General features: G+C 41.8%; 1 protein-coding gene across 3 annotated transcripts in view; it reads left to right on the forward strand.

The window, feature by feature from the left end:
- Window positions 1-16,022, forward strand: part of LOC102443854 (alpha-1-antiproteinase-like) — a 157,246-nt gene that overhangs the window by 137,724 nt on the left and 3,500 nt on the right. Inside the window, exons 1-4 of one of the 3 annotated variants that reach the window (XM_006133721.4) lie at window positions 2,410-2,556; window positions 5,176-5,836; window positions 11,043-11,313; window positions 14,994-15,141. In XM_006133721.4, the coding sequence (XP_006133783.3) occupies window positions 5,188-5,836; window positions 11,043-11,313; window positions 14,994-15,141 (1,068 nt within the window). In that variant the 5' untranslated portion in view covers window positions 2,410-2,556; window positions 5,176-5,187. Of the gene's footprint in view, window positions 1-2,409; window positions 2,557-3,075; window positions 3,260-5,175; window positions 5,837-11,042; window positions 11,314-14,993; window positions 15,142-16,022 lie in introns of those variants that run through there. The other 2 variants (XM_075926652.1, XM_075926653.1) reach the window with 2 other exon arrangements.

A 16,022-nucleotide genomic window follows, 5' to 3' on the forward strand; every position in this document is an offset into this window, starting at 1 on the left:
ACCCCTCCCTAGCCCCCCTTCCTGATGTACAAAATAAAGGACACGTGTTCAAAAATAGAAACTCTCTTTATTGAACAAAACTCAGGGAGACTGGGAAAAGGAGGTGGGAGAGGGGAAGAGAGAGGGTGGGAGAGGGGAGGGCAACTAAAATGATCAGGGGTTTGGAACAGGTCCCATATGAAGAGAGGCTAAAGAGACTGGGACTTCTCAGCTTAGAAAAGAGGAGACTGAGGGGGGATATGATTGAGGTCTATAAAAGCACGAGTGGTGTGGAGAGGGTGCATAAAGAAAAGTTCTTCATTAGTTCCCATAATAGAAGGACTAGAGGACACCAAAGGAAATGAATGGGTAGCAGGCTTCAAACTAATAACAGAAAGTTGTTCTTCACAAAGCAAATAGTCAACCTGTGGAACTCCTTGCTGCAGGAGGCTGTGAAGGCTAGAACTATAATATAGTTTAAAGAGAAGTTAGATAAAGTCATGGAGGCTGGGTCCATGGAGTGGTATTAGCCAGGGTATAGAAATGGTGTCCCTTGCCTCTGTTTTGGAAGGCTAGAGATGGATGGCACAAGACAAATGGCTTGGTCATTGTCTTCGGTTCATCCCCTTTGGGGTAGCTGGTGTTGGCCGCTGTCGGCAGACAGGCTACTGGGCTAGATGGACCTTTGTTCTGACCCAGTAAGGCCGTTCTAAGCTCAGGGCTCAGGGTCGGGGGGTCTCACTGTACCACCTTGATTTTCATGCAAACCTGCTCCTGGGTGGCCAGGCTGGCAGCTATCCTGCCCTAGACGGCCACTTTCCTGTGCCTAGTGTGGAGGTCGTGGATGAGGTCCACGATCTCCGCACTAGACCAGGCGGGCGCCCGCCTCTTGCAGCCCCGAGCAGACTCCTGGGAGCCGCCAGCCTGGTCCCGGGAAGAGGGGGAGGGCTGGGTGGCAACGGGTGGCTGGTTCGTGCTGTGCCAGGTGCAGGGTCTGCTGGCTGGGTGCTGGCAGGCTTGCACCTGGCACGGGCACTGTAGCCAGACTGTGCCCCTTTAAGGGCTCCGGCGCCGGGAGGGGGGCAGACGAGTTTCCCTGGGGGTGCCCAGAGTGGCCACCAGGGCAAGCTGGGGAGGGCTAGCCTCCCACTAGTTCGAATTAAGTGGCTACACAGCCCTTAATTCGAACTACTTAATTCAAACTAGGCCTTAGTCCTCGTGCAATGAGGTTTACCTAGTTCGAATTAAGCACTCCGCTAGTTCGAATTAAGTTCGAACTAGCGGTTTGTATGTGTAGCACCTATCAAAGTTAATTCGAACTAACGTCTGTTAGTAGATGGAAACCTGAAGCACAAAGAGGTTAAGTGACTTACCCAAGTTCATGCAGGGAATCTTTAGTAGAACTAGAAATTGAAGCCTGTCTCCTGAGTGTCAGTCCAATGCCTTAACCATACGTCCATCCTTTCTCTTTAAATGAACCTCAGTTAAAAATAATAAATTATAGCAAGTTATATAGTCCCTGAAACAGATTCTATAAGTCAATATCATTTTTGTATATAAACACACAGAGGAGGTATCTGGTTTCATACTCTTATGTCTGAATTTGCATTTGTTTCTGTGGGAAAGTGTTAGAGACAGGCCCATGTATAAATTTAGCAGGATAGATTCTTGGAGCCAACTCGGCTTCACTTGCAGAGAATGAGAAGTGTCTGCTCCTCTAGTCCCAGGCTGCCAGACAATGGTCTAGTCCTCAGCATAAAACAGAGCATGTAAAGATTCCCGTGACCCAAAGGACCATTCTTATAGCTAAGGATCAGCTGAATGCAGCAGCATCCTAGCCACGTCCCCTTTCATCTGCCCACTTGCCCATTGTATGGCGTGGAGCCCCTACCCAACTCAGTACAACCAGACAACTCCCATGTAGAGAGGGGATGGATCCTCACGTTGCTCTTGATGCTGCCCTGTACCAATATCCTGGCAGAGCCAAATATTTGGTTGAGTGGCTTAAGCCCTGCTCCCACCAGAACCAAATCAAAGTTTTGCCATTGACTTCAACTGGAACAATATGCCTATTACAATGAACCCACACAAACACAACTTCAAATTGTCCCCTGTAGACTAAGAGCAAACATAGTCCCTATGGTATATTGGCTGAAGCACTTGAAGAGTTATGCTGAACTTCGTTCAAGGCATTGGATGTAACTGTTCTTTTTGACAGCTTTTGTTTAAAAATAGAAGGGAGATTTCAATAACTGAGGTGAGGATGAGTGGCTGAAATCAATATTCAACTGGTCTGAGGGAAACCAGTTCAAAACATCAAGGAGACTTACACAGTCCTGGGTAATATAAACAGTCATATGTGGGACAAGCATATGCAGCTAAAATATGTGTCCAGTAAAACTAGTTTCACCACTGCTTGCTATGTCTCGTCTCTGAAATTGGGTTCTGAGTCATAGCCCTTAGCTGAAGTTATTAGCATTTACTAGAGAGTGCCCTGCTGTATGTTCAGCAGCATAAAGAAGAGAATAAGGAGCAGTGTAGAGCTGGAGAACACAGGACGGCTCTATTGATTGCACTGTAAGTAATATTTTATTCCTTGGAGAATTGTAATCCATGTTTCCTGTGCTACATGCGGGTTGGTTCATGGTTAATCAGTTGTGGAATTATTCCATCCATACACAGGTTGCTTTTGTTCAACCTTAACCTTTAAAAAAACATCTGAGCTACATCTTTGTAGGCAAAAGCTCCTTTCAGATAAACTGTGTCTCCAGATGTTTTAATTAATTAAATAATACATAGCACTAGATGTGGTGTGTGACATGGAGATTGTAGAGTGAGCACATGAAAGCATTATGCCATAAGTTCAGTCAGAGGGAGAGAGAAAAGAGAGCGTAATATAAGTAGCAAACGGTATGATTTAACATGAGACTTCAAAAGAGCGAGAGCCAAGGAGGCAGAGGGTTCTTGCAGCAGCAGTAGAGGAATTTTGCTTGGAGGCAGAGTATGAGAAGCTGCAATAAGCCTAAAATGCTGTAAAATCAAGTAGGACACATATAAATGTGTTACTGACATGACAGGGGAGTCATGGTGGATACTTGAACGTGGATTTGCTACAGTTGTACTTCCTATCAGTCTATGAAAAGGCAAGGAGCAGCATACTTAAACTGGCTGGATTTGGGGCCTTTGATGGAATATGGTGGTGGAAAATGCCAATGCCAAGATGCGAGTTGATGGAGGTAGTCAAATTAAGCCAAAGAGAGATGCCCAGCTCCTAGTGAATGTGAGTATTAGACACATGACTAACTCCCTTTGACCCCTTTGAAAATCCCAGACAAGATGTTGGTTCCTTCAGGGTATTTTATTTCCCCTGGATGGAGTGGGTACTGGGCATGTTCTGGTTAACATATATGCAGGACTGTTGTTTCCTTTTATTTTGTCTATTGATCTAAGCCTAGACACTAAATACTAGTAGTTTATGCCCGGTAATATTATTTCAGTATTTAAAGATGCTGTTACCACAGGTTCATTGACACTGATCGTTCCCACACCACTTTGGATAGTGGTGTTGTTTTGGATAGTACTGTCCTCCCCTATTGTTTTGGATAATACTGTCCTTTTCCATGGTTCTGTTCATTCTTAGTTTCTCAAGGTTTTGCCATTTCATCCCCATTGCCCCCTTTGTCAGCATTGCTCTTTCCTCTTTTTTAATGATCGCTAGGATCTCCTCAGTTCTTCATGATTTTTAAAACATAATTGTCATTGGTTTGGTACATTCATTTACAATTCCCCTAACACTTTGGTATGCGCATTACCTAGACTTGTTGATATGTTTGTATATATTCACTAAGCTTTTAATAGGCATTATTTGCCTAGAGCAATATTTTGCTCCTGTTAATTACAAATACTTTTAAAAACCTGTTCATCTTGTATGAAGCCATAATAAGTTTTCATCCATTTTTCATTGGGTCTATTTTCTCTCTAATGTCTGCATTTCCCCATAACACACTTGTAAAAGTCATTCTTTTGTTCTCCTTTTGGTAACATAAATACTGGTTTCTTTTTGCCTTATCTTTGCCTGCAAAAGTAGGCTGACTATTCTTTTACTTCCTCCTCCTTTTTGTTGCACTATAAGGATAAACTACGCAACTTCCGCTATGTCAATTGCATACCTTAAGTCAAAATAGCTTAACTCAGCTTTTTGGCACTGTCTTTCTTTGACTTCCCTTCCTCCTCATGAAGTGAGGATTACAGGAGTTGGAGTAGGAAGTCCTCCAGCTCAACATTATTTCAGAATAACAGTTTGTAGTATAGATGTGCACTATGTTATTTCAAAATAACATCAGTAAGGGTATGTCTACAATACAGAGGGGGGTTTTTTCGGAAAAATGGCTGTTTTTCCAAAAAAACTTCAATTACATCCACACTGCAATCATGTTATATCGAAAGAAAATTGAAAGAACAGCGGGGTTTTCCAGCATTGGTAATCCTCTTTCTATGAGGAAGAAGCTTTTTTCCAAAAGAGCTCTTTCAGAAAAAGGCGTGTGTGGACGGGGAGGAGAGAGTTCTTTTGGAAGAAGAGGAAAGAAGGTGGCCACTCCATCCATAGTAATCACAGTTTAAATGCAAGATAGTGTCCATTCAGTGTGGATGCTATCTTTTGAAAAAGCAGATTGCTTTTTCGATGCCCATTGGCAGTGTGGAGGCGCTCTTTCGGAAGAAGTTTTTTCAGAAGATATCTTCCAGAAAAGCTTCTTCTGAAAGAAGCCTGCAGTCTAGGTGTAGCCTAACTCCAAAATAATGCTGCTGTATAGACATACCCTAAGTTTCTTTTAACCCTCTGTCCCTCTCTGAAAAATGCAAACAAATGGGGGAATGACTGATTTCAGTAAATTCTGGTCAACTACACCTTAATTATGGAGTTTTTTAAAGATACTTCCGTCTTCTTCCACATTCATGGATTTTAACATTATTTCTTTCACAGTTCATTCAATAATATCCCCAAATTTGTTTTCCTTGAAATATAATATTGCTAGAACCTCTTACTCCTTTCCTCACTATATTGAAGTCAAGTAGTCTGTAGTTACTGCTATCATATCTCCTCTATATTATGTTCAGGCTCTTAAACAATTCTTTCTTATTGTTGAGCATGTGTTTAAAACGACAAGATTTATAGACCAAATATGTTTTTTCTTACAGAACCTTAGAAAAATGAAGTCAGTCTTCCTGTGTTTTGTGATTGCTGGGATTCATGCGCATACACTTTGCCAACAGAACTCTACCAATGACAGTCCTGAAAATTACAACTATGGAAACCGAAACCAAGTAGGTCCAGCAAATGAAAATATGTTGGGTCAGAAAGTAGGAAGAAGCATTTGTCAGTTTGCATTTGACTTTTATAAGGAGGTTTCTTCTCAGAGAATCAACAGGAATGTGTTCTTCTCTCCTATGAGCATCTCCACTGCCTTTGCAATGCTGACACCGGGTGCAAAATTAGAGACACTGCAACAGATTCTTAGAGTGCTTCGCTTTAAAGCAAATGAGATTGAGGAAAGTGAGCTTCATGAAGGTTTCCGTCATCTCATGCAAATGCTAAACCGCCAGAGTGCTAACTTCCAGCTGGATATGGGGAATGTCCTGTTTATGCAAGACCAGCTGAAACTGCAACAGCAATTTTTAAAGGAGCTAAAAAATTCTTACAGAGGAGAAGCTTTCCCAGAAGATTTCAGGAATGCCAGACAAGCTCAGCAGAAGATCAATAAATACATAGCCAATAAAACACGTGGGAAATTTATCAACCTGCTCAGTAATCTGAATCCAGATACTGAAATCCTTCTTATTAATTACATTTACTTTAAGGGTAAGACAAAATCCTTGGTCATCCCTTCTCAGGTCATTTGGCTTTCCTTATGTCACTTCTCTAGCCTTCACCACTCCTTTTTCAATACTCTTTTGGGAGGGGGAACCTCAACCTGCTTCACAATTGGCCTTTTACTCACATGGTTAATTATGAAAAGAGCTGGTCAGTACATTTACACTGAAAATAATTTTCTGACTGAAAATGTTGACAGATTTTTTTGGACAAAATGTTGGTGAAAAGGGCTTATTTTCCGCAAGATCCCGTCTATACTGACGCTTTTCTACGGCAAAACCCCGAGCCGGAAAAAAGCGGCAGCCATGTTCATGCAAATGCCGTGGGGGATATTTAAATCCTCTGCGGCATTTGCAATTCCGACTGGTCTCATTAGCATCCCTTTTCCGGAAAGGGGTGCCAATGTAGACACAGCCTTAGAGTGCATCTACACTGCACCATTATTTTGAGATAACTAGGGTTATTTTGAAATAACAATGCGAGTGTCTACACAGCTATTCTGATATTTCAAAATAACGGATGGCTTATTCCGAAATCGGTAAACCGAATTCTACGAGGAATAACACTTATTCTGAAATAGCTATTTCGAAATAAGGTGTGTGTAGACGCTTCACTGCTTCTACAATAGCCTCCCACTAGGCCCATGCTAAATTATTCCTCCCTAGTGCCTCCTGGGGCTCTAAGTTGAGATAGCATGTCTACATTAGGGAAGCCTTCCTCAAACTAATTTTGAGGCTTCCCTGAAGTATAGACGTGCTATTTCGAGAAAAGCTATTTTGGAATAACTATTCTGGAATATCTTATTTCGAAATAAGCGTGCAGTATAGATGCGCCCTAAATCATAAACATAGGACCCTCTGAAGTCAATAGGACTCATTGCTTAATTGCTTTCCTGAATTGACATCCTACAAAAATACTATGCAAATTTCTGCTAAGCAAGTTTAGAGTGCAGTTTGCAAAATGTTGTATGATCTTGAAACAGCATATTGAGTGGAAAATTCTCTGGTCTGTTCCAGCAAGAGCAAACAGCACAATATGCAGGCATATAACAGAGGCAGACATGTAACAGAACTTCTCCTCCTCAAAGCCCACCTCTTTACAACTCTGCAGTCACTGATTACACATTTTATCATATTCTGAAACTGAAGTAGAACCCCCAGTCAGTCCAGTGTTTTCATGTATGAGTCTCTTCGCTCACGCAAGAGGTCTTTTTGGGTTCTTTATTTGAACTTATTTTTTTTAAATCAAATATTTCAGTGATGTTTTTGGAAATATATTCCCTTGGTTTATAACTACCTGGTCAAAGTTTTTCAAATTTTGACCCACTCCTTCTCCAAAAACTCATTTTCCCCCGTGTTTTTCAAACACATCTATCCATTTGTGTAAATCTTTGAAGGATTAGCTGCAGAGTGATAAAACTACAGGTTGAATCTCTCTAGTCCTGCACTCTCAGGTCTGGCAACATCCTTAGTCCTGCATAATTTTAGTTAGGCAGAAGTCCATTTATCATGGTCCATTAATCCCGCAGTCCCATAACATTTGTTTACAGTCACCAGTCCTGGCTCTCAGTGTTCTGTGCTGTTACTTAGCTCTAATTTATCCCTAAATGTTTTCTAAGAGCCCAGTAAGCAATGGAAGTGTTGGTAATGCTGCTACAAAATACTGACCTCCCATGGTTTGGCAACTTCTCTGGTTTGGCACCGGTCAGATCCTGAAGGTACTGAACTAGAAAGGTTCAACCTGTAGTTTGAATCCAATTCAATGGAGTCACTTGAAAGGATGCCATAAAACACATAGAGAAAAGCTGTTGTCTCTTGCCACAGAGGGCAGAAAAGAGTCAATGAGTTCAAAGTACAGTATAGCAAATTTAGATTAAATCTCAGAAGAAACTTCCTAATTGTAAGAACAGTAGGATCATGGAACAGGCTATCTAGGGAAGTTGTAGAAGCTTCTTCACTGGAGATTTTCAGAAGGAGGCCGGCTAGCAAGGTGGCTAGGATGATTTACACCAGTGGTTCTCAAACTGTTGGTTGGGACCCCAAAGTGGGTTTTTACCCCTTTTTAATGAGGTTGCCAGGTCTGTCTTACACTTGCTGGGGCACAGGGCCAAAGTTGCAGCTCAACTCCTAGCTCCAAAGGCTTCAGTCTGAGGTGGTAAAGATCATGTTATAGGTCAGCTGTCTGGGGTAGAAGCCCTTTGGCTTTGGCCTCCGTGCCTGGAGCAGTGGGGCTTGGGTTTGTGCTTTGGCACTTCTGCACCCTCCTGGTCCTGTTGTCAGCCAGGGTTCATGGTGCAATGAAATTTGAGAACCCCTGGTTTAGACACAATAAAGCCTGCATCTTGGCAAGAGGTAAGATTACATGACCCTTGTGGTCTGTGTTTTTGTCCTTCCAAAACCAGGTCCCTCTTCCCTGCTCAATCAAGGAGGGTTAGTTTCTATCTGTCCCTCTCTAAGGGTATGTCTACACTTGCGGCCTAGTTCGGACTAGGGATGCAAATGGAGCATACCGAAATTGCTAATGAAGTGCGGGATATTTAAATATCCCGTGCTTAATTAGAATAGTCGTGGCTGGCCGCCATTTTGGATTTGGGGTATTACGAAATAAATTGCCCCATGTAGACGCGTTATTCCGAGAGAAAACTCTTCTCTCAGAATAACTGTTAAACCTCGTTGCACGAGTCCTAATGATTCTTCTCCCCTTTCCATAGTGATTGTAGCTTAAATTGAGCTGTGTGAGAATGGAGGCCTGGTGGCATTCTTTCTCACACTGTACTGACACTGATTGCTACTCTTTTTGTGTGCCTTGTGACTTAAATAGAGGGTATGTTCACCCCTACCCCCAAACACTCTCATTTTATTTGCCTCCGTAGTTCAGAGAGGAATTATTGTTCAAGCCACTAGAAAGAGCAAGCTGTAGATTTCCTTTTGTCCCTAGAGCATTGTAAAGAATTGCAGAAGTAAGACCTCTTTGAAAAGTGATTTGCTAAGAGGAAGGGAAGCACAGGCATATCTGGGTTTGGATGGAGGAGGAGGGAAGTATTCATGAATGTCACCAATAAGCAGACTATCTGCCAAATTCTGAAATCCTGTATCAATTTTTAACCAAAATTTCTGTGAAATCAGTAAGAATTTTGTCCAACTGAGCAGCAAGCAATAGGTGCTGGACATATCAGGGTTTGGGCCTATGACTTATAAAAAACCTGTTACTTATTATGGAATTTTCTTAAAACAGGGCAAGGCAAAACTTCCGTCTTGTTAATGAAAAGCTCAGAGGCTCTGACATGACATTACAAAAATTGGAGACTTCTAACAGGCAGACTTACTCTGGAATTACAACATGTTTGTGGCTTCACTGTTTATGGAGAAACTTACTGCAACAGTGTAGCAATGTTGTCCTGTTTAAAAGAATAATACTTTGAACTTTATATATTGAAAGCCCCATACAAGCATTAATTAATAATAATGACTCCTTTTAGTGCTATGTAAGTGATATTGTGCCAGTTTTATAGTTGAGGAAACAAAGGCTAGAAATTAAATGATTTGCACAAGGCCTCAGAGAGACTCTGAGTCAGAGCAGATATTAGAATTCTAGAGAACTTTGTTCTCTGTCCAGGGTTTAGTTTTACCCAGCAGGGTAATCTTGCTGTTAAGTATCTTGATTAAAAAGTAAAACGTGTTAGAGCTGGTCAGAAAGTAGGGATTGGTTTCTGTAGAAAATTTCAATAACTTTTACAAATTTCATTGAAATATCAAATACCAAAATATCTTGGTGGTCAGGGATTCAGTTTTCCCCAAAAATTTCCCCAGAAAGGTATTTTTCACAAAAGCTGTTCTAGTCAAAACTCCAATTTTCCACAGAAAGATTTCAACAACCCTATTTACAGGAACTTCTGTTCTTCATAACATTTTACATGGAAGCAAACTGCATCCAAAATGTTTCAGAACTTTCCATTCAGCTATTTTTGATATTCTGGCATTGTTTTGATTTGGAAAGAAAATGTATCAGAATTTCCTGCAGGACAGTGATGCCAATTTTTGGGATTATCTCTAGTTTGTTTAAATTATTCACTTAATCACAACTTAAACAAGATGTATTTTGAGCTAATGCCAGTAAGGTATTTTAAGACTCCTCCCATCACCATATATGTAGGCACTATAATACACACTATTTTAATATCATTAACGGCAGTGTGGGACTAGATACCAAGGTGTCTCACCTCTAAATACTAACATAAATTTTTTGACATTTATATGTATGTGTTATACAAAGAAAAGGAAGCTACAGATAGTAAGCATTATGTAAAGGGAACATATGGCATTACTGTGGAAGCACAGTTCAATGCATTCTAATGCTCTGATTTCACTCATTCGATCTTTTCTGAAAAATTCAACAGTTGGGAAAGTTTAAACAAAACTGATTTAATCATTTTTTTTAGTACACAGGGTTGGGAGGACAGGGAACAATTTATTTCCCTGTTGTAAGAATTATCCTTGCAATGTTTTGCAGTCTTTCTTGTATATTACTGCTCTATGGCTGCAATGAATGAGGGTCAATAGTTGGATTTTGGCTTGGAAGTTCTCACTGAGAAGAAGACACTTCTCTGGAAACACTTTGAGTGCTTCAGAGCAGATTGGTTTTTAGACCATGTTATTAGCTTTTGAAAATCCCATGTTTCCTGCTTGCTCAGTACATTGTGGAAGGGATTATTTACCAAGTAATCTGAAAGCTAGAGTAAACATCTTCTACCACCACATAGACTGGGTCGCAGACCAACATTTAAAACATTCCCCCAATCCTAATTTGGGTAGGAAAAGCCATAAGGAGATCATGCCTGCCCCCATCTCTAAGAAATAGAATAGTCTGGCAGTTCTTTCTAGCATGAGGATAGGTATTTGGGATATACAAAGGCTATCTAAGGTGAAAGCACCATCCTTTCACTAAAGTATGGTTTCTGGCTTTGCTTAAACCACTTCCAATCCAATACCAACCCCTCGTGTGTATACTGCAATTGAATTATTCTGATATATGCATTTAGGAACAGATCCTCCATTGGTGTGAATTGGTGTAGCTATAAAGGCAAATGTAGCTACTGCAGTTAATATAAACTAAGGATGGCTTCTTGCTTCCAGAACATCCAGTAACTCTCTCTCTCTCTCTCTCTCCCCCACCCTCTCTTTCTTTGAATTCTCAGCCACATGGAATAAAACTTTTAATCCAAAGTACACTAAAGAGGCCAACTTCTATGTGGATGGAAACACAATTGTTAAAGTCCCTATGATGTTCCGGATGGGCATGTGCAAACTAGCCTATGATGAGCAGCTGGCTAGTACTGTGGTGCAAATGGATTACAAAGAAAATGCGAAAGCATATTTTATTCTGCCTGATCAAGGACAAATGACAACGCTGGAGAATGGCTTGTCATGTGAAAGTCTGGCTAAATGGAGAACATTAATGTCAGAAAGGTAAAATCTTTCAGCTCTCTACGCTATCCCTTTAGATCGGGGTGGGTAAGATACCTCTCACAGACTGGATCTGGCCCACAGACAAACTGCCAGGACCCTCAGGCGCACAACAGCCTCTGCTTTAAGTGCAGGGATGCTTTGTGTGCCTCTTTGCTCTGGAGGGAGGGGAAGCTTTGTGTGATCTCCCTGCCCCCAGCCCAATCCTCAGTTTCTATTGGTTGGAAACAACCGGCCAATAGAAACTGACCCCAGCCAATCTCTCAGCTCCTATTGGCCAGAAACAATTATTGCCTACCCCTGCTTTAGATCAAGAGTGTTGGACAAATTCTTGGAGAGGGATAATTATAGTTTAACTAGCATCTCTGGGTTATGGTATAGAATTAGTAGTAATGTGCTAACCTCAGTCCCAGTGAGATTAATGCACAAAAATCAAGGCTAAAATATGGCCTTACGTAATTTTTAGTTATTTCCAAGGGTTTGTCTACACACATAGTGCTGCACCAAAGCAGTTGCAGTGCTGTAGGTTAGTGAAGGCACCATCTACACCGAAGGGAGATCTTCTCCTGGCAGCATAGGTAATCAGCACCCTGAGAGGCAGGAACTATGTTAACAGGAGAGGCCCTCTCATTGATAGCACTGTCTACATCAGGAGTTGGGTTGGTATAACTGTGCCCCTGAGTGATGTACTTGTGGGGCACGTCTACACAGCAGGGCTAAAGCCAAAATGTCAGTTGTGTAGCTTAAGTCGAAATAGCTTATTTCGGCTTTTGGTGCTGTCTACACAATAGGAAGTCCAGAGACGAACACTCTTCCTTTGACTTCCCTTCATCCTTGTAAAATAAGGGTTACAGGAGTCGGAGTAAGCAGTCCCCCAGCTCAACATTATTTTGACATTGTATTGAAATAACTGCTTGTAGTGTAGACACGGTCTATGTTATTTCGGAATAACGTCAGTTATTTGGAAATAACACTGCTGTGTAGACACACCTGTACTGACAAGTCTGTAGTGGAGATCAAGCCCAAGACATGTCATCTGTTCAGTATCCCTTTGTTACATTCTGTGTCACTCCATCTGAAATTTTAGGAAATTTCAGCTTCTTTTTAGGACTACTGCCATTGCTGCAGTTTGTTTCTTTTGCTTTCCTATATCCCTTTCTCTGAAGTGTCTTCTGCCTTTATCTCATGTTTCCCTTCTGCATGTCCCTCCGTGTGTCAGATTTCCTTTCCAAACTCCTGAATCAACTCTCTTGTGTTTTTTCCCACCCCGCAGGCTAAGATTAACAATGAAAAAATTAATGCTAATATTTTAAGTTTAATTATTTGTCTTCAGAGTTATCATATCAGTGAGATGGAAGGAGGAAGAGTTTGTGCATGTTAAAACCTTTTTTCATGGGGCTGCGAGGTTACATTTCATTGGTTACATTAATCTCACATTATCTTTGCAACCCATGGAACCTAGAATTTCAACTCACCTTTAAAGGGATGAATTTAGGTGCTTGGGCTGAAAACGTCCAGCATGTCTTCAGTAAGGCTGCTAATATGCATGTTGGCGGACTCAAGGCCTTTCCTTGTGGAGAATATGAATGAACCACATAAATGAATGAGAGCTGGGGGAAGTGGGGCAGGCATGGGGTCAAGAGAGGGCCATTCATGGAGGCCTCCCACCAGCACACCCTGGACCTGGCTTGGGGGTGGCAGGAGCCATGCAGGCCTCCTGCCAGCACTGCCTGGGCCTGGCTTGGTCATGGGCTAGCACTGCTCAGACCCTCCTTGGGGGCCGGGGAAGCACACAGACCTCCTACCACCACTCCCTAGACCCAGAGCAAAAGACAGAGAAGGGGAGAAGCTCAGGGCAGCCCTAAAGTGCTGTGGGAGGCAGCGGGCTGTAGCTCCTGCAGGGAGTGGGTGTTGGCGCTGTAACACCCAACCCTAATGGTGCTCCGCGTGGGGGGAGGCAGCGAGGCTTCCCCACCGTCCCCTAGTGCTGTGGCCAAGGGCCAGCAGGGCAGGGTTTTGCAGCAGCAGGGCTATTGGGCAAGCCCCATCCCTAGCTGGTCACTGTCTTCCTGGTGCAGCTGCCCCTAATGGTCTCTCTGCAGTATAACTGTCCCTCTGATCAGCCCCCCGCCCCTTTTCCATGTCGTGGAAAACAATTACATTCCAGGCACTTCCTATTTTCCTGGCACAACCAAACCCTGACCTTGCTTTAAGTTAGGATTGAAGGAAGCTGCCTATCAAATTGGTGGTCCTACCTCTTAACATTTAGGAGGAGTTATTGAACAAATGGCCTCATAGACAAATGGATAGACAGACAAGTGCACATTTCTAAAATATGCAGTAGATAGAGGGAAGAAGAGGTGGCCATCTGCTTAAAAGTTAGGAGTAGACACTCAGGATTCTGTTCCTAAGTCAGTCACCAAGTTCCTGTGTGATCTTGGGAAAGTCATGTGATCACTTTGTGCCTCAGTTTCCCCATCTACAAAATGGGTTGATACTACTCACAGGAGTATTTTGCAAAGTGTTGCTCATTACTGTCAAGATCAGGGTGGCTAGACATCCTGATGTTAGAGTATGTCTGCATTTCATTCCTCCTTCAAAAGAGGAATGCAAATGCAGACAAGTGAAATTGCAAATAAAGTGCAGATTTGAATTTCCCGTGCTTCATTTGCATAATCGTAGACTGCCGCTTTTCCAAAATAGCCCGAGGGGTTATTTCGAGAAAAATAATCCCTTCTAAATAACCCTTATTCCTCATTTTCTCTTGAAATAACCCCGTGGGGACCGCGTTTGTTTTCTCAAAAGATGCTATTTCGGAAAAGTGGCGGTCCGCGATTATGCAAATGAACACAGGAAATTCAAATCTGCACTTAATTTGCAATTTCGCTTGTCTGCATTTGCAATCCTCTCTCAGAAGAGGAATGCAATGTAGACATACCCGTAGACACTTTGTCTTATACAAGTAACTATTACCTTTCTTGCCCACCATCCTAATTTTTTAGCCTTGCTATCTGGTTGCCCTAGTAGAGATTGTTTGATAGAAGGTGTAGAAGCACAGTGTGTTAAACTTAGGTACAGCAAGAGCTCTATTTAACACGTTGGTAATATGCTGCATTCTTCTTCCCCTTACATTAGGAGTAGATGGGGACAGATGGAATGGCTTATTCTAAAGTGGGAGGATAGAAATGATCCAGTGACAGCTGTGTCATTAATACAGCAGCAGTCAACATCTCCTACCAAAAAAAAAAAAAAAAGTGAAAGGAGAAGAGAACAGCAATCAGGAAAGAGTCTATAGTACCCCAACTAGCACTATTAGGCAGGAACAATCCTAGCATCTAACTTAAGACATGTTGTCACATGCTATCAAATGGCTAGTGCCATTTTAGTAGAAGCTAAAACTGGTGAGCAGGGTACAGCCCACTGGCCACATGTGGCTCATCACGGCAAGCCTCTGGCAGGCCTCCAGAAATGTTGTTTACTTTGTGTCCACACACAGGGCTGCTTGCAGCTCCCATTGGCTACAGTTTGCCATTCCCGGCCAATGGGAGCTGTGGGAAGCAGTGGCCAGCAAGACCCTACGGCTATGTTACGACAACACATTATATTGTTAGGAAAGAGCCTGCACTGTACTGTGACATCTGATTGAAACTTTTTATCATTTTCTTGCCTTTCTCTCTTGACAGGTCAGTCAATTTATATCTTCCAAGGTTCTCTATTGATGTAAAAATGGACCTAAAACAAATTCTTTATAGAATGGGAATAAAAAATGTATTCACTAATGAAGCTGACTTATCTGGAATTACTGGGCAGCCCAAGCACAAGATTTCACAGGTTAGTGAGGCTTCTTTCTGATATTTAAAACCATTTCTATACAAATGTTTCCTAGGAGAAACCCATATAAAAGGGCTTTGCTCTGTATGAAAAGCAGGGATTGAAGAATGGAATACTCAGTCCATACTAGAGAGGTTGCCTGTACAGCTGTACCGCAACTTACAGCATATACAGCGTTATGGCCCAGCAGATTTTTACAGTGTATGGGGCTACAATACTGACAATAAACTTGAGCAGATCTCTCTCTCTCTCCTCTACTTCCCGGTGAAGACTCATGCTACCATCTTCCTTTTGGTATAAAAGGGGGTGGTAGAAAGTGTTGTTTTGCATGGCATCTGTTGCTGATGTTGACTGTGCATAGCTCCATTTACCCCTCCACTTATTAAAAGCAGTTTTGTAAGGTGCTATGAAAAGCTGGGCAAAAACCACATGCTTTAGTTCACTGGCAATTCCAAAAAATCAGAGGGGAAACATCATTTCAAGTCAAACTGAAAACAAGACAGAACAAGAAATCAGAAGTAATTTTTCTAGTTTGACTGAAATGTCCAACCTTTTTTTACCTTTGCAGCATTTTATTTTATTTTATTTTATTTTAAAGGGAACTTTGAAAAAAGTGATTTTTTTCAATTAAAAATTAGAACAGTTTGATTTTTTAATGGTCTTTACATTTTTTTTAAACAGGAACAATTCATCAAAATTGACTTGAATTTGCAAAGCATTTCTATGTCACCAAATTTGCATTTTTCACTGAAAAAAGTTTGGACCAAAATTTTCTCCCCATTTGAGTGCTAAGCACAATTAGCTCCCATTGGCTTTAGTGTCAGTTCAATGCAAACCATTAAGCTACATCTACACTGCAGGCTTTTTGTGCAAGAACAGCC

This window comes from Pelodiscus sinensis, chromosome 4 (genome assembly GCF_049634645.1).
Source record: "Pelodiscus sinensis isolate JC-2024 chromosome 4, ASM4963464v1, whole genome shotgun sequence".
NCBI classification, from domain to species: domain Eukaryota; kingdom Metazoa; phylum Chordata; order Testudines; family Trionychidae; genus Pelodiscus; species Pelodiscus sinensis.